This window comes from Pochonia chlamydosporia, chromosome 1 (assembly GCF_001653235.2).
Source record: "Pochonia chlamydosporia 170 chromosome 1, whole genome shotgun sequence".
Lineage (NCBI taxonomy): Eukaryota > Fungi > Ascomycota > Sordariomycetes > Hypocreales > Clavicipitaceae > Pochonia > Pochonia chlamydosporia.
This window is the reverse complement of record NC_035790.1, coordinates 2,355,705-2,367,210: the sequence shown is the minus strand read 5'-3', so window position 1 is coordinate 2,367,210 and position 11,506 is coordinate 2,355,705. Positions and strand designations below refer to the sequence as shown.

Genomic DNA, 11,506 nt, shown 5'->3' with positions numbered 1-11,506 from the left:
GTGGCTATCACGGTATCAGACACCCTTCGCCAATGTGTCTTCCGGGAGTCCTTGAACAGAAACAGCCGAGGAATCCGTAAAACGAAGGATTGTCGGGGGACCCTCGGTAGCGAACAGATTTTAGTTACAGTCAAGCTTGGTCCTCTAACAAAACAAGAACAAAACTAATCCAATACCGAGAAATCTGACTCCTTTGCACGTTGCACCTGGTACTAGGATCCGACTGCCCTGTCCGTTCGTGCCTTGCGGGAACGGCTGGAGGCGAGCGCCCCGAGAAACTCAGTATCATCCGGAGCGGCATTCAGCGGACGCTGTCTTCACACGAATCAGACTCTCGTTCAACTATACGCAACGAAATATATAGAGATGGTCCAGCGGCCTAGTCTAATGACTGATTGCGCCGTTTCTCGACCAGCTCTACTTCTAGATCCAATTGTAAGACTGGGCAGGAAGATTTATGAGTTAAAGGAGCGCCAGAGAAACTTGAGCATACTTGCAGGTCGTGCATCGTTATGGCTCGGTATTGGCCAAGTTGATGAGGGCAGCATCCCGAGGTCAGATGCTTGTGACAGGGTCTAGAATGCAGCGCCCGAGATTGGACTTCTCATTTGAGGGAGGCCAAGAAAACGCCATGTCAGCAATAATCGACAGATGAGGTGATGCGGCCGGGTTCTGACTCCGTTCGCACTGACGCGAGGCGGATCGGACAAGGCAGCGGATTTGTGATGATGACAATGCCATGTTTCTGCACTGTCCACATCCGTGCATACGAGAAACAAGGCCGTCCCTATCCGACCTACCCTGGAGACATGTCCGACCAAAAGTTTCTGACAACTTGTGGTGTGGTGATTTTGTACGACGGAAGTGAAACTTTTAAGTTTTCGGTTGAGCTTTATATTTGAACTGACCCTTTGGTGGATTCAGTTCGTGATTTAGTGTCAGGTACCGTTGACGTTCCGAAACTAAACATTGAAGCCATGTCTTTTTTTCTCCACGCAAGCTTCAGGCAGCCACACAACGTGACGCGCCGACGACCACCATGACAATTTAACCGTAATACGTGTTCAACTACGAAGGACACTTTGTCAATCAAAACAAACTCCTTTGCGAGACTCGAGGTCTTTTGACGGCAAAAGAAAAACAAAAACCCTCTTCTTCTTTCACCAGGTCATCACGGCGGTCACGGGCAAAGAAAAGCGACGTCACCGTCACGAGATCCAACCCTCTGTTTCCATTGGGCGCAAACATTACCAAAAAAAAAGAGAAGAACCACCGTCGCATCCAGCGCAAGCGCCTTCAAGACCGCAACCAAATCACCAAGAACCCGCGACATAAAAACATCAAAAAACAAAACAAAAAACAACAACCATGGCCTCCTTCATCACCGACCTCTGGGAGTCCATCTTCGTGCCCGGCCCAACACCCACCATCCTCAAAGCCACAAACGCCACGTTTGCCGCGCTCCAGGTCGTCCTCCTGGGACTCCTCGTCGCCACGACCAGCATACACTTTGTCGTCCTGTCTATTCTCTGCGCGGGGCTATGGTACTCGATCAACTGGTTCGCGGGGGAGGTGGCCATCGCGCAGAAGAGGCAGCAGGAGGAGGCGGAGCGGAACAAGGCCAGCGAGGACACCAAGGACAAGAACAAGGACGGGGACGACAGCGACACCGAGGTTGAAGCTACGGCGAGAGAAGGCCGACGAAAGTTGAAAAAGAGAGGAGAGAGCAGTGCGGTTGGACAGACTAGGAATTTGGAGGTTTCGCCGGGCGGAGAGACGCAGTCTAGTGTCAGTACTGAGGATGAGTGGGAGAAGGTATCGGGGAGCGAGAAGTGAACACACTACGGAGTGCATGGCGAGGAAATACCAACATGTCGAAACGATGAGTATATTATACAAGATCAGTGGTACAAATGGAGGAAAATACAAGGCCAACTCCGTCCCATATTCTATCACACCGCCCGACTTTTACCCTTAAAAACAAACATCTTCCCAAAATAACACAGACTACATGTTCTTGAGCCGTCTTGTCGCAAAGCTCGCCACAATAGAACACATAGCCCCTATGAATAAACACACGGCAATGGCATTCGGACCACTCTGCTTCGGTATTTGCTCCCCGTCACCTACCTCCCTGCTCTTGCCTGGCTCCAAGATTGCAAACACAACCGTTGCTATCAATGTACCCAAAAATTGAGGAATAGTGGTGTAAATGTTGAGAATGCCAAAATATATCCCTGACAACTCGCCAGACGATGACGGCACCGAGGCAGAGGTCTCAGGGCCATCACCCAACAGCGATGGGCCATCACTACCATTTAGTCTCGGTAGTTCCATTTCCGGTTCGTCCGAAAGGCGTCTGTAACTAGGCCGGCCGCTCAATTTATTGACTTCGATGCCGAGGAGCGCAGTGGGTGCCCACATGGCGATTGTCCAGGGTCTATATTTGCGGGTTAGTCAACGAGACGGGAAAGGATCAAGGTCAACGGTTAAAAGGGTAGACGTACATTCCACAAAGACAGACCAGCGCAGTTGCGAAGCGGAAACTCATGGCAAACGGTGCCAGAGACATGGACGCCGCAAACATGAGATGCCCAAAGATCCAGGTAGATAACAAGTCGGGTTTCAGCTCCTTAAACCGCTTCAGGAACCCAGCCACAGCTGGTGGTGGTCGAGCTGTGTACGCCTCCTCGTCGGGGGACCTGACAAACAGCGGGAGGATAAATGCCCCGGAGCAAGTTATGAAGGAGTACAAGACGAGAGAAGTGCTTCCAATGCGGCCCATCTCACCAAGAACATCCTTTGACTGCTTCGCATCGGGGGGAACGTCGTACCGAAAGTAGGTCTCACCTATCCAGGTAGTGCTGTAGAATAAGAAGGGGAACCAGCCGATCCAGGACCAGAATTGCGCCCAGCAGATGGCTTCAATGCGAGGCGGGAGGTGGCGCACCGTCGAGTATATCTGACGGAGGACACCGAAGCTGCTTTGCCGTTTGGTGTTTTTACCGGACACGAGTACACTTTCGTTGACGGCCCAGCATGTTACAGCTGTTGAGGCTAAGATTGCAGCGGCGGCAATGACGGTGAGCTGTTGGAATTGAGTTTGTCCAAGGCTTGTGCCTAGGATTTGGACGAGGTCGATGGCGCCGGCGCCGTATCCGATAATGTGGCCTACCGCATTCATTCTACTTGCTGTTTGGAACATCAGTAATTGTCGTTGGGATGCTAGGAAGTTCAGGAAGCATACCCCATGCTGCTCCGGCTTGCTGCTGCTCCAGCTCCAGCACGTCCACGATCAGACTCCTCGAGCAGCTCATTACTAGAATCTGTTGTTAGAAACCAGCTTCACAGCCTGGGTACAGCATCCGAGGGGCGTACCAGCATTAATGGCAAAGTCCAGCGCATAGATGGACAAAACTGCCAGCGCAATCGTCGGCCCCTTGGCCGCCTTCTCATCCTGCAGCACAAACCCCACAATCTCCTTTGTGAACCCCAGCACAAGCAGACAAGCCGCTACAATCAAGGCGCCTATGACCATGAATGGCCGCCTACGTCCCCATTTCGATGTATTCTCGTCGGCTATGACACCGATGATGGGCTGAACGACGAGGCCGGAGAGGGGGCCAGCGATCCATATCAGAGATGTATTGGATTTGGTCAAGCCCAGATTGAGGAGGTACGGCGTGCAATCTGTCAAAAACTGAAGGTTAGAATGGTTCAGAACTTGGATGTAGTCGAGTTCGGAAACGCCACTGACAAGTCATTTCGATGCCCCATGTGAAGCTGCAAGCACGTCAGTCAACATGGTCGTCGGGCCGGTTAGTCCATGTACGATTTCGAAACTCACGTAATTCCAATAGTGCAGAAGTTCAGCAACACCATGCGCATCACCTCGGAGCTGCCCTTGATGGACGGCTGTCCTACCAAGCTAGCCATATTGGAGTCGATCGGCCGTCAAGTAGATGACTGCATATGCTGAATGGGTCGCGACCGAGTTTAATCAGCCATTGGATGATGCTGAAGACGGTGCTCCGAGGTTTGGATGCTTCGGAATCGATGGGCTGTCTTTGTCGTGTATTGATAATAAAAATAAATGGTCAGTCAGGAGGTGGGAGCTGGCCAAGTCGCACAGCACAGATAAGCCACACAATCAGCTGCACTTTACGCGCCTCTCATCAAAGTCGCGGTGGTGTTGGACAAGATTGCCGGCGCGTCATCTGTGCAACAGAGCAATAAGGCGAAGAAAAAAAGGGAAGAAAGAAACTAAAAGGGTGAAGCATGCAATTGATCGAAATTGACATGCAAGCGGCCAACCGTCCTTTTTTTTTTGTTGTGTTTGGAGTTGATGAGCTTTGACGCAATGTCTGAGCGGGATGTGGCGGAGTGATGGAGTGACAGAGTGATGGAGGGGTGAGTGACATTGACTTCGAACTGGAATCTGACATCTGACGTCTGACGTCTGGTCTGACTTCCAACTTTGAATGTTCGGGATCCACATGCAGTTTTTGTTGCTTTGATCTCGCTACCTAAATGATGCCCACAGACAGTGGATCAATGTCTCAAGCAATGCACAACTTGACCGTTCACTGTCCAGCATCTAGGAAAATAATTATCATCTCGTCAAATTTACGAGCTTCATTTGCGCAAACCACCTCAATCACGCCTCGCAACTGTCGTCTCGTCACTCTGCAGGCATGTCACATTTTAGCAAAACGGAGAATGAGCTCATGTCGTATTCGATTGTATTCGTACAAGCCATCTTGTTGGTGCTGTGTTGGTATCTTTATATCATCTTTCTGATTCTGCGCCTCTTCTGTTCCAACCTGCCTTTATTCGTCTTCTTCTTCCTCCTCGCCTTTGTCTTACCAACCCTTCCATTTGTACGAAACAAGCGACTTAACGGCTGTAGTGTGTCCCAACCCTAAGTTTTGATATCCTCGTCAAACGCCAGGCTCCCATGTCCTTCTCATCGTCCGTGTCCCTTCGCAGCCGTCTCAAAAAGAAAACAAAACCAAAACCAAAAAAAAAAGCCCACCATTGAGAAGCAATGCACAACAATGGCTGCTGCATGAGAAGGGGGAATAAATAAAAGACAATTATGACTTCGCCTATGTGAGTAACAAGATTGACGCAAAGACAATAGCCTGTAAGAAGAGAAGAGACGCCGTAGCGACTCTCTTATTACTGTAATCGTCCGGCTGGGTAGCATTGCCTTGCTTGGCGAAGCAGAGTGTAGAAAGAGATAAAAAAAAAATACCAAAAACCAAAGTCTTTCGTATCAAGAATACAGAAAAAAGTCAAAGTAAATGTAACGCCATGCTTTTTCCGTAAAATGGTAACAAGAGAAAAAAGGAAATATTTGTCTGTTACATTGTGTCCGTCCTGTCCTTCCAAATGCACCAGGGTCCAATGAAAAAGTTGACATCCCTGCAATAATAAAACGCCATTGATCAATGCTGAGCTTTGGTTTGAATATACATTCCTCTATGAATCGGCCAGTTTGGCAAAGTGTTTGGACCAGATCCAGCCGACTTGATCTGTCGGGTCGTCCTGGTTCTTGGCAAGCCACAGTTCACCCTTTTCGGCTATGACATCAAATATCTGCAGCCGATCACGTTAGTTCATTAAGGATTTCAACTGGCCATAACATTTGCAGATTGTGTACTTACCTCTCCGGCTTGATATGTCAGGTAGGGATACCCAGCCTCGTGCTTGGTTGTAGAGATATTGAATTCAAAGAGTGATGCGGCAAGCCACAACACATTATAGCCGTCCGATGTCTGGCTGCGTTCACGAGATGACGCTCTCGATGCTCGTTGACTGCTGCTGCACTCATCCGGCCCATCTGACATTGGCAGGGCCGAGTGAAATATATTGGAGAACCGCTGCGGCTCTCGCTGCGTTTCCTGAGGCATAGTGCTCGAGTTAAATGTTGCGGTGGAGTCACGATTTTGCTGCATGGCCGCTGAATCTAAGCTTTGTCGAGGCACGCCGGACTCATAACTGCGCCCGGTGCTAGGTCTTGTCGATACCATGCCAGCACCAGCGCCAGCACCAGCACCTGATCGAGACGAACTGGCAGCGTCTGGCGACTTGGGCGAAGCCATGTGGTGAATACCGGCGTAGTAATCACGATAATAATACTGATGAGGGCTGGGCACATTGCCATTCGCAAAACCAGGAGTGCTATGGCTTGGTGACATTGTGAATGAGCCACTACGTCGCCCGCCAAAGTCTGGAGTAGGCAGCGTGGGTGCTCCATCACCATTGATGGACTGGCCGCGACTTCGGGATTCCACATCCGAGGGCCTGCCTCTTGTTCGTAGCGAGGTGTCGTCCACACTCACAGATGTTGACAAAGACGTTCTACCCCATGTCGCTGGGTTGAGGATGCCAATCTGTGCCATCTGATCATGAGCATAAGGAAAGTCTTGCTGGAAAGTGGACACCACTTCATGGAGGTCGGGCATGTCATCATAGTCGGGCAAGACAGTTTTCATCTTTTCTTTCCAGATTGCATACCAATTTGCTTGGATGTTGACGAAATTCCCCAGACAAATGTTGCCGACCTTTTCTGTCAGAGCTGACAACTGGGGAAGCTCCTTCTTCAGAGTATCATTCAGGGCTTCGTACTGTTCGACAAGTTCCTTTAGCTTCGGATCAGGGCTTTTCCCGCTTCGCCTCAACTGTTCAAATCGTTCATAATCGACTCTGCGCTTCTGCCGTTTCTTCATGGCTAATGAAGGATTGCCATATGCCTTGATAACATGCTCAAAAGGTTCAATCACGCGCTTGCGGACTTGTGTCAAATGGTCTTCCAGGGCGACCTTTTCCAGGTCTCGGACGGATATGTTGAATTGAACCCATTTGCTTTCGAGTTCGGGATAGTTGCCAGGCTGAAGCCGCATGACCAACTCAATCGAAGACATATACTGAAGAAACTCATGGACATAGGCAGACACCTGCCGTGTGTAAAACTCGACGTCTCGAAGGACGACCTGGAGCCGAAGATAGTCATCGCCAAATTTTTCGTTCAGTTTAGCATACTCTGCGTCTTCGGCAGGACGGTTGTTGGATGCCTGCAGCTTGTCAACCCGCTTGCCAAACGCTCGAGCGAAACCGGCCTTGACATCAGATTCTTTTCTTTTTCTTCCCACAATCTGTCCGACGAGTTCAAAATTCTTCTTCGTTTTGTTGATTTCAATGATTGCGGTTTCCAAAATGTCCTTGGCTTCCAATAACGACTCGCGATCGGGATGGTCTTGAGGTGTATGCTGGAGAAGCGTAATGATGAGGTTGGGATACTTCGTGATCCTCTGCATGGGCTTGATCAAAAGCGAATCCAAGTCCCAGGCCGCCGTCAAGTCTTTGGCTACTTCATTGCACTCATTCAGCCACACCTGGACCGTGGGGTCTTGCTGTATTTGAATGAGCCTCTTGGCTGCTTGATCACTCGCACGAAGAAACCCTTCATGTGCCAACTTCATCTGCTCTATGTTGCTCTTGAACACTGGACCAAGAGACGTTGAGCGGTCCTTGGCATCATTGGGCTCCCCGGATGCTGTGAAGCTTGGTGCTGATAGGCTAGAGTCATCTCGTGGCATCGTCCTCGGACCTTTGGGTACATACACGTCTGCGACCGCGTCCTTGAGCTCTGCGAGGAATGAGGTATGAAACGCAATAATCTCATCGCTGTTTCGGAAGATGAGCTTAACCGTTTTACTGTCAAGCTTGGGGCAGGCCTCCGCAGTGCCCTTGTAGATTTCTTCCACAATATTCATGTCCCGTACAAAGACGGCCTCGGTATCCACAAGCTCCTTGATTACGTTCCTTCTTTGGCCAAGTCGATGCCGTTCCTTGTCACTAAGCTCCTCGCCGTCCTGTGCAAGTGACTTGGTATCACTGTCGGCTGGAGTCTGTGTGCTCGCATACTGATCTGTAGTCGCCAGTGATGTCGAGTCTACAGACCGAGTTGTCCCTGCATGCGACATGTACTCATCACTCCCACGATCGGAATTAAGCAGCGTGCTCTCGTATTGGGCCTGGTCGTAAAAAGCGCTGGACGTTCGGGAGTTGAGGTCTGAGCCTGGCAACGAGGTCGGAATTGGAGGCGGCTCATGTATCGGCGATGGAACATAAGAGACGTGGTCGCTTGGTTGGTGAGGCAAGTAAGGCACCGAGAAGCCGTCTCCAGTGTCGATCTCTGGTAGGTGGTGAGAGCTGTACTGTGCTGAGGACCTCCTTGAATCCTGTGAATCGCGAATCCCTAATTGACTATTGTGACGTGCATCAATAGAGGACGACTCAGTCTTGGAGCTGAAGATTGTTACATGACCAAAAGCTGGTGATTCACGACTGCTCGGTACTGCAGGGGACCTATTTGGATCTGAGTGATCGGTGCTGTCTACGGAAAAATCCGTCCACGCTGACTGCCTGCTGAACCTATCATCATGGTATCTGGAGTTTGGCATAAGGTAGTTGTTAGAGGCTGGTGTGTCCAAGTGTTGCTGCTGCTCATAGCTCGAATAGCGCCTGTCATCATAGGTGTCAGCTTCTGATGACGCACAAGTCGACGTCCTATATGAGCGCATGGGGTCGTCATGAACACTCCCGGGTTGCATGTCTGGTCGTTCACGGTCGTCCGTCTCCTCAGTACAGGTATCCGTGACCGCATCATCCTCCCGATGGATTTGAACCTGGTTACTCTGTCGTTGGAGGCGTTCTGAATCGGTCTGGCAATCAGAGTCATAGTCTGCCTCTAGCCTTGGAAATGGTACTGTCTGAGTGTCATCAGATCCCGAGGTCACCAGAGGTTGTGACGGAAGCACTAGAGTAGTTGAAGTAACCTGTGACTGAAACGAGCCGATGCCGAGGCCGGTTGATTCCGGTTCATCATTGACAAACGAGCCGGGAACTGCTGGGCTGTGGTGGAAATCGTGTGTAGGTACCTCTGTACGGTCCTTTTGGGGTGACACATTTACTGGAGAGCCAGTTTCATCCTCGAATGGATACTGGTATTCAGTGCGTGGACGAGGTGGGTCTGGCTTCCTCTGCGGGCTTGGTGGCTTGACCACAGTGATTGGGACATCTAAGGCTGGATTTGCTGCTACGGGTGGATTTGTTTGCGGTTCGACATCGAACTCGGTAGTGTCTGAAGTAGCCGATATAGCTGAGAGTGGTGGTCCATCCCTAATCATTGGTGGTGTTTGATCGGGAAAACTTCCAGGCAGTCCTAGTGTGGGTGAATCTAGCGAAGGTGCAACTGTCTGTGTTTTGGTCGAAATTGTCAGCGGAGGTGTTGCCAGAGGCTTTGCAGATTCTGCAGACTCGAGTGAATCTGTGACGGCCAAATTGCTATCTTGAGGAGGTTCCGAGGTGTCCAAAGCTGCAACGGGCGCCTTGTCAACAGGATCCTCCGACTTGGTCACGTCGGGAGACGTAGCGTCTATCGTTTGCTGGATGTCCGCGGTAGCTTCTAGTTCACGCCGTCGCTTTGCAGCCTCAGCCTGGTGCCGAGCTTCCAAAGCTTCGCTCGCCCGAATCGACTTTGTATAAGCGAGCCTTATATGTTCTCTCCTCTGTTCAAAGTCGATGGGGCCAACTGAGATTTTTCGTCGCCTTGATGATGATTCCCCCGGCCTAGCCAGCTTTGCTTTATCGCTTTCTTTCATCCTGGAGCTGGTTGTGGTAGCTAAAGAGACAGGTTGTCGTGGCCGAGAGCTGCGCAAAGTCGGCGACAGTTTTGGTGCTGGAGCGGCAATGAATGCTTGTAATCTTGTATTACTGCTACTTGGTGTGACGAGTCCTTGAGGGGGAGGCTTGCGAGTTTGCGTTGGTGTCTTGGCACGGGTAGCAACAGGACTTGTTCTGCTAGCTGGCCTGCCGTTTGCTTGATACCTCTTCAGTGTGGACGGCGAACTTGAGCGAGTAGAGGACGGACTCGTGGAGTTGCTCGTGTTATTGAACTTGCGGACGGAGACGGGTAATTTGGACGACTGTGTGGAAGGTTTAGTTCTTGCATTTCGGGTGGCTCGCGATGAAGGTGACGAGGAACCGTCGTCACTGCGAGCGCGAGAGTGTGGCCGAGGTCGATGGCGAGATGCAGATGCATCGGGGGCTTCGTCAATCTGTGAAGAAGGGTCGCGGTACCAAGAGGTTGGTGAGGTTGCACCACCTGCTGCACTCGGCCCAGAGAAGGTACGATGATGTGTGGGAGGGTTCTGGATGCTGGACTCGGAGGTCCTTCGCGGGCGAACCACATCAATGCCAAAACCCACAGAGGAAGGGTCAACTTGGTCAGGGAGAACCTCGCCAAACAAGAGGCCCTGGGACTGACCGCCGGCAGGAGCAGCACCAGGCAACTGGTGGTGAATTTGCGGCGGCGACGTCACCTCCCCTTCCCCATGGCTTCGCGGCTTGCCAATACGGCTGGCAAATGATTGCGGGCTGGTGGAAGCATGATCGTCGGCTATAAACTTAGAATGCCGTAGTGGTATCGACGATGATCCAACAACACCACTGCCCTGCGACTGTCGCGTCCCTGGATTAGTGGCGGCATGGGGGTTGCCGTGCTCCAATTCGTCGTTCCTAGGTCGAACAGGTTTTGAAACAAGAGCTGCTCGCGAAATAGTCGGCGGGATGGTAGGAGCGGCCATGGTGGCATTTTGATCAAATCGCTTCTTCAAATCCTTCACACTCGGCTTGCCAGCTGGCATATTTCCAGGAGAAGTTCTAGTTGTAGATGTTCTAGTGTCTAAAGGGCTCGAGACGGAACGAAGGTTTGCCCTTGGTAGGCTGCGGGCAACAGAAACAGCGGGGTGCTTGGGAGTTGTGCCATCACCGTTGGATCGTAGCGAAGGGCGAGGAAACGAGGTCGTTGCCATAGGTAGAATATCGGGACCAGTGCTGGCGTCAAGGCGACGATAGTTTTTGTAAAAGTCGTCGGGATCTATTTGAGGCGGAGGGGCATGATGATTGCTCCTGCTCGAGATGGAAGGGTCGTGATAGTGAATTGTAGAGTATGAATCAGGGATGTTCGCCTGGGCTGAGCCGACAGCGAGGCCGTCGTCGTACGAGATGCCGTCGTCGAAATTGTGTCCTAAGTCAGAGTCGGTGTAGGGGAGAGACTCTGGTTGGGATTGAATGGAAATGGAAATCGTGTGGGAGTGGCTCTGGCGTCTGTGGTGGCCGTGGTGGTCGTGATAGTCGTGGTGATCGTGGTGATTGATGAAGTCAAGATTGTGCTCGAGATTCTGGTGGCCCAAGGCGGTAGGGCGGGAAGCATCGAAAGCATCGAAAGCATCGACAGCATCGTCTCGAAGCTGGCCAGCATCCGGGGCCGGGTCCATGTTGGCCAAGGAAGTGGCCAGGACCTGTGCATCCGGTCAGGCTGGTCAGGCTTCGTGACTGGTCGGGACAAGGTTGACGGAGAGAGGGCCACGCAGCAGCGGGCATTGATACATGGACGCTACGTTGGCACAGGCGAGTCGAGGAGGGGGGAGGAAAA

At 51.4% G+C, this 11,506-nt stretch overlaps 4 protein-coding genes across 4 annotated transcripts; 1 reads left to right on the top strand and 3 right to left on the bottom strand.

The window, feature by feature from the left end:
• Positions 1–555: 555 nt before the first annotated feature.
• On the bottom strand, positions 556–768 carry VFPPC_15180 (hypothetical protein; the record flags this gene model as incomplete). The annotated part of the gene is made up of 1 exon (XM_018292933.1): positions 556–768. One exon carries the CDS (start codon positions 766–768, stop codon positions 556–558), a length of 213 nt encoding a protein of 70 aa, XP_018148768.1.
• A 600-nt stretch (positions 769–1,368) lies between these two features.
• On the top strand, positions 1,369–1,836 carry VFPPC_12829 (endoplasmic reticulum, protein Pkr1; the record flags this gene model as incomplete). Its single annotated transcript, XM_018290606.1, has 1 exon — positions 1,369–1,836. One exon carries the CDS (start codon positions 1,369–1,371, stop codon positions 1,834–1,836), a length of 468 nt encoding a protein of 155 aa, XP_018148767.1.
• Positions 1,837–2,007: 171 nt separating this feature from the next.
• Positions 2,008–3,936, bottom strand: VFPPC_00587 (sucrose transport protein; the record flags this gene model as incomplete). Its single annotated transcript, XM_018280579.1, has 6 exons — positions 2,008–2,440; positions 2,508–3,192; positions 3,248–3,319; positions 3,379–3,690; positions 3,758–3,783; positions 3,848–3,936. 6 exons carry the CDS (start codon positions 3,934–3,936, stop codon positions 2,008–2,010), a joined length of 1,617 nt encoding a protein of 538 aa, XP_018148766.1.
• A 1,548-nt stretch (positions 3,937–5,484) lies between these two features.
• VFPPC_00586 (Rho guanyl nucleotide exchange factor) lies at positions 5,485–11,348 on the bottom strand (the record flags this gene model as incomplete). Its single annotated transcript, XM_018280578.1, has 2 exons — positions 5,485–5,601; positions 5,670–11,348. The coding sequence occupies 2 exons, from the start codon at positions 11,346–11,348 to the stop codon at positions 5,485–5,487; spliced, it is 5,796 nt and encodes a 1,931-aa protein (XP_018148765.1).
• Between the last annotated feature and the right edge of the window lie 158 nt (positions 11,349–11,506).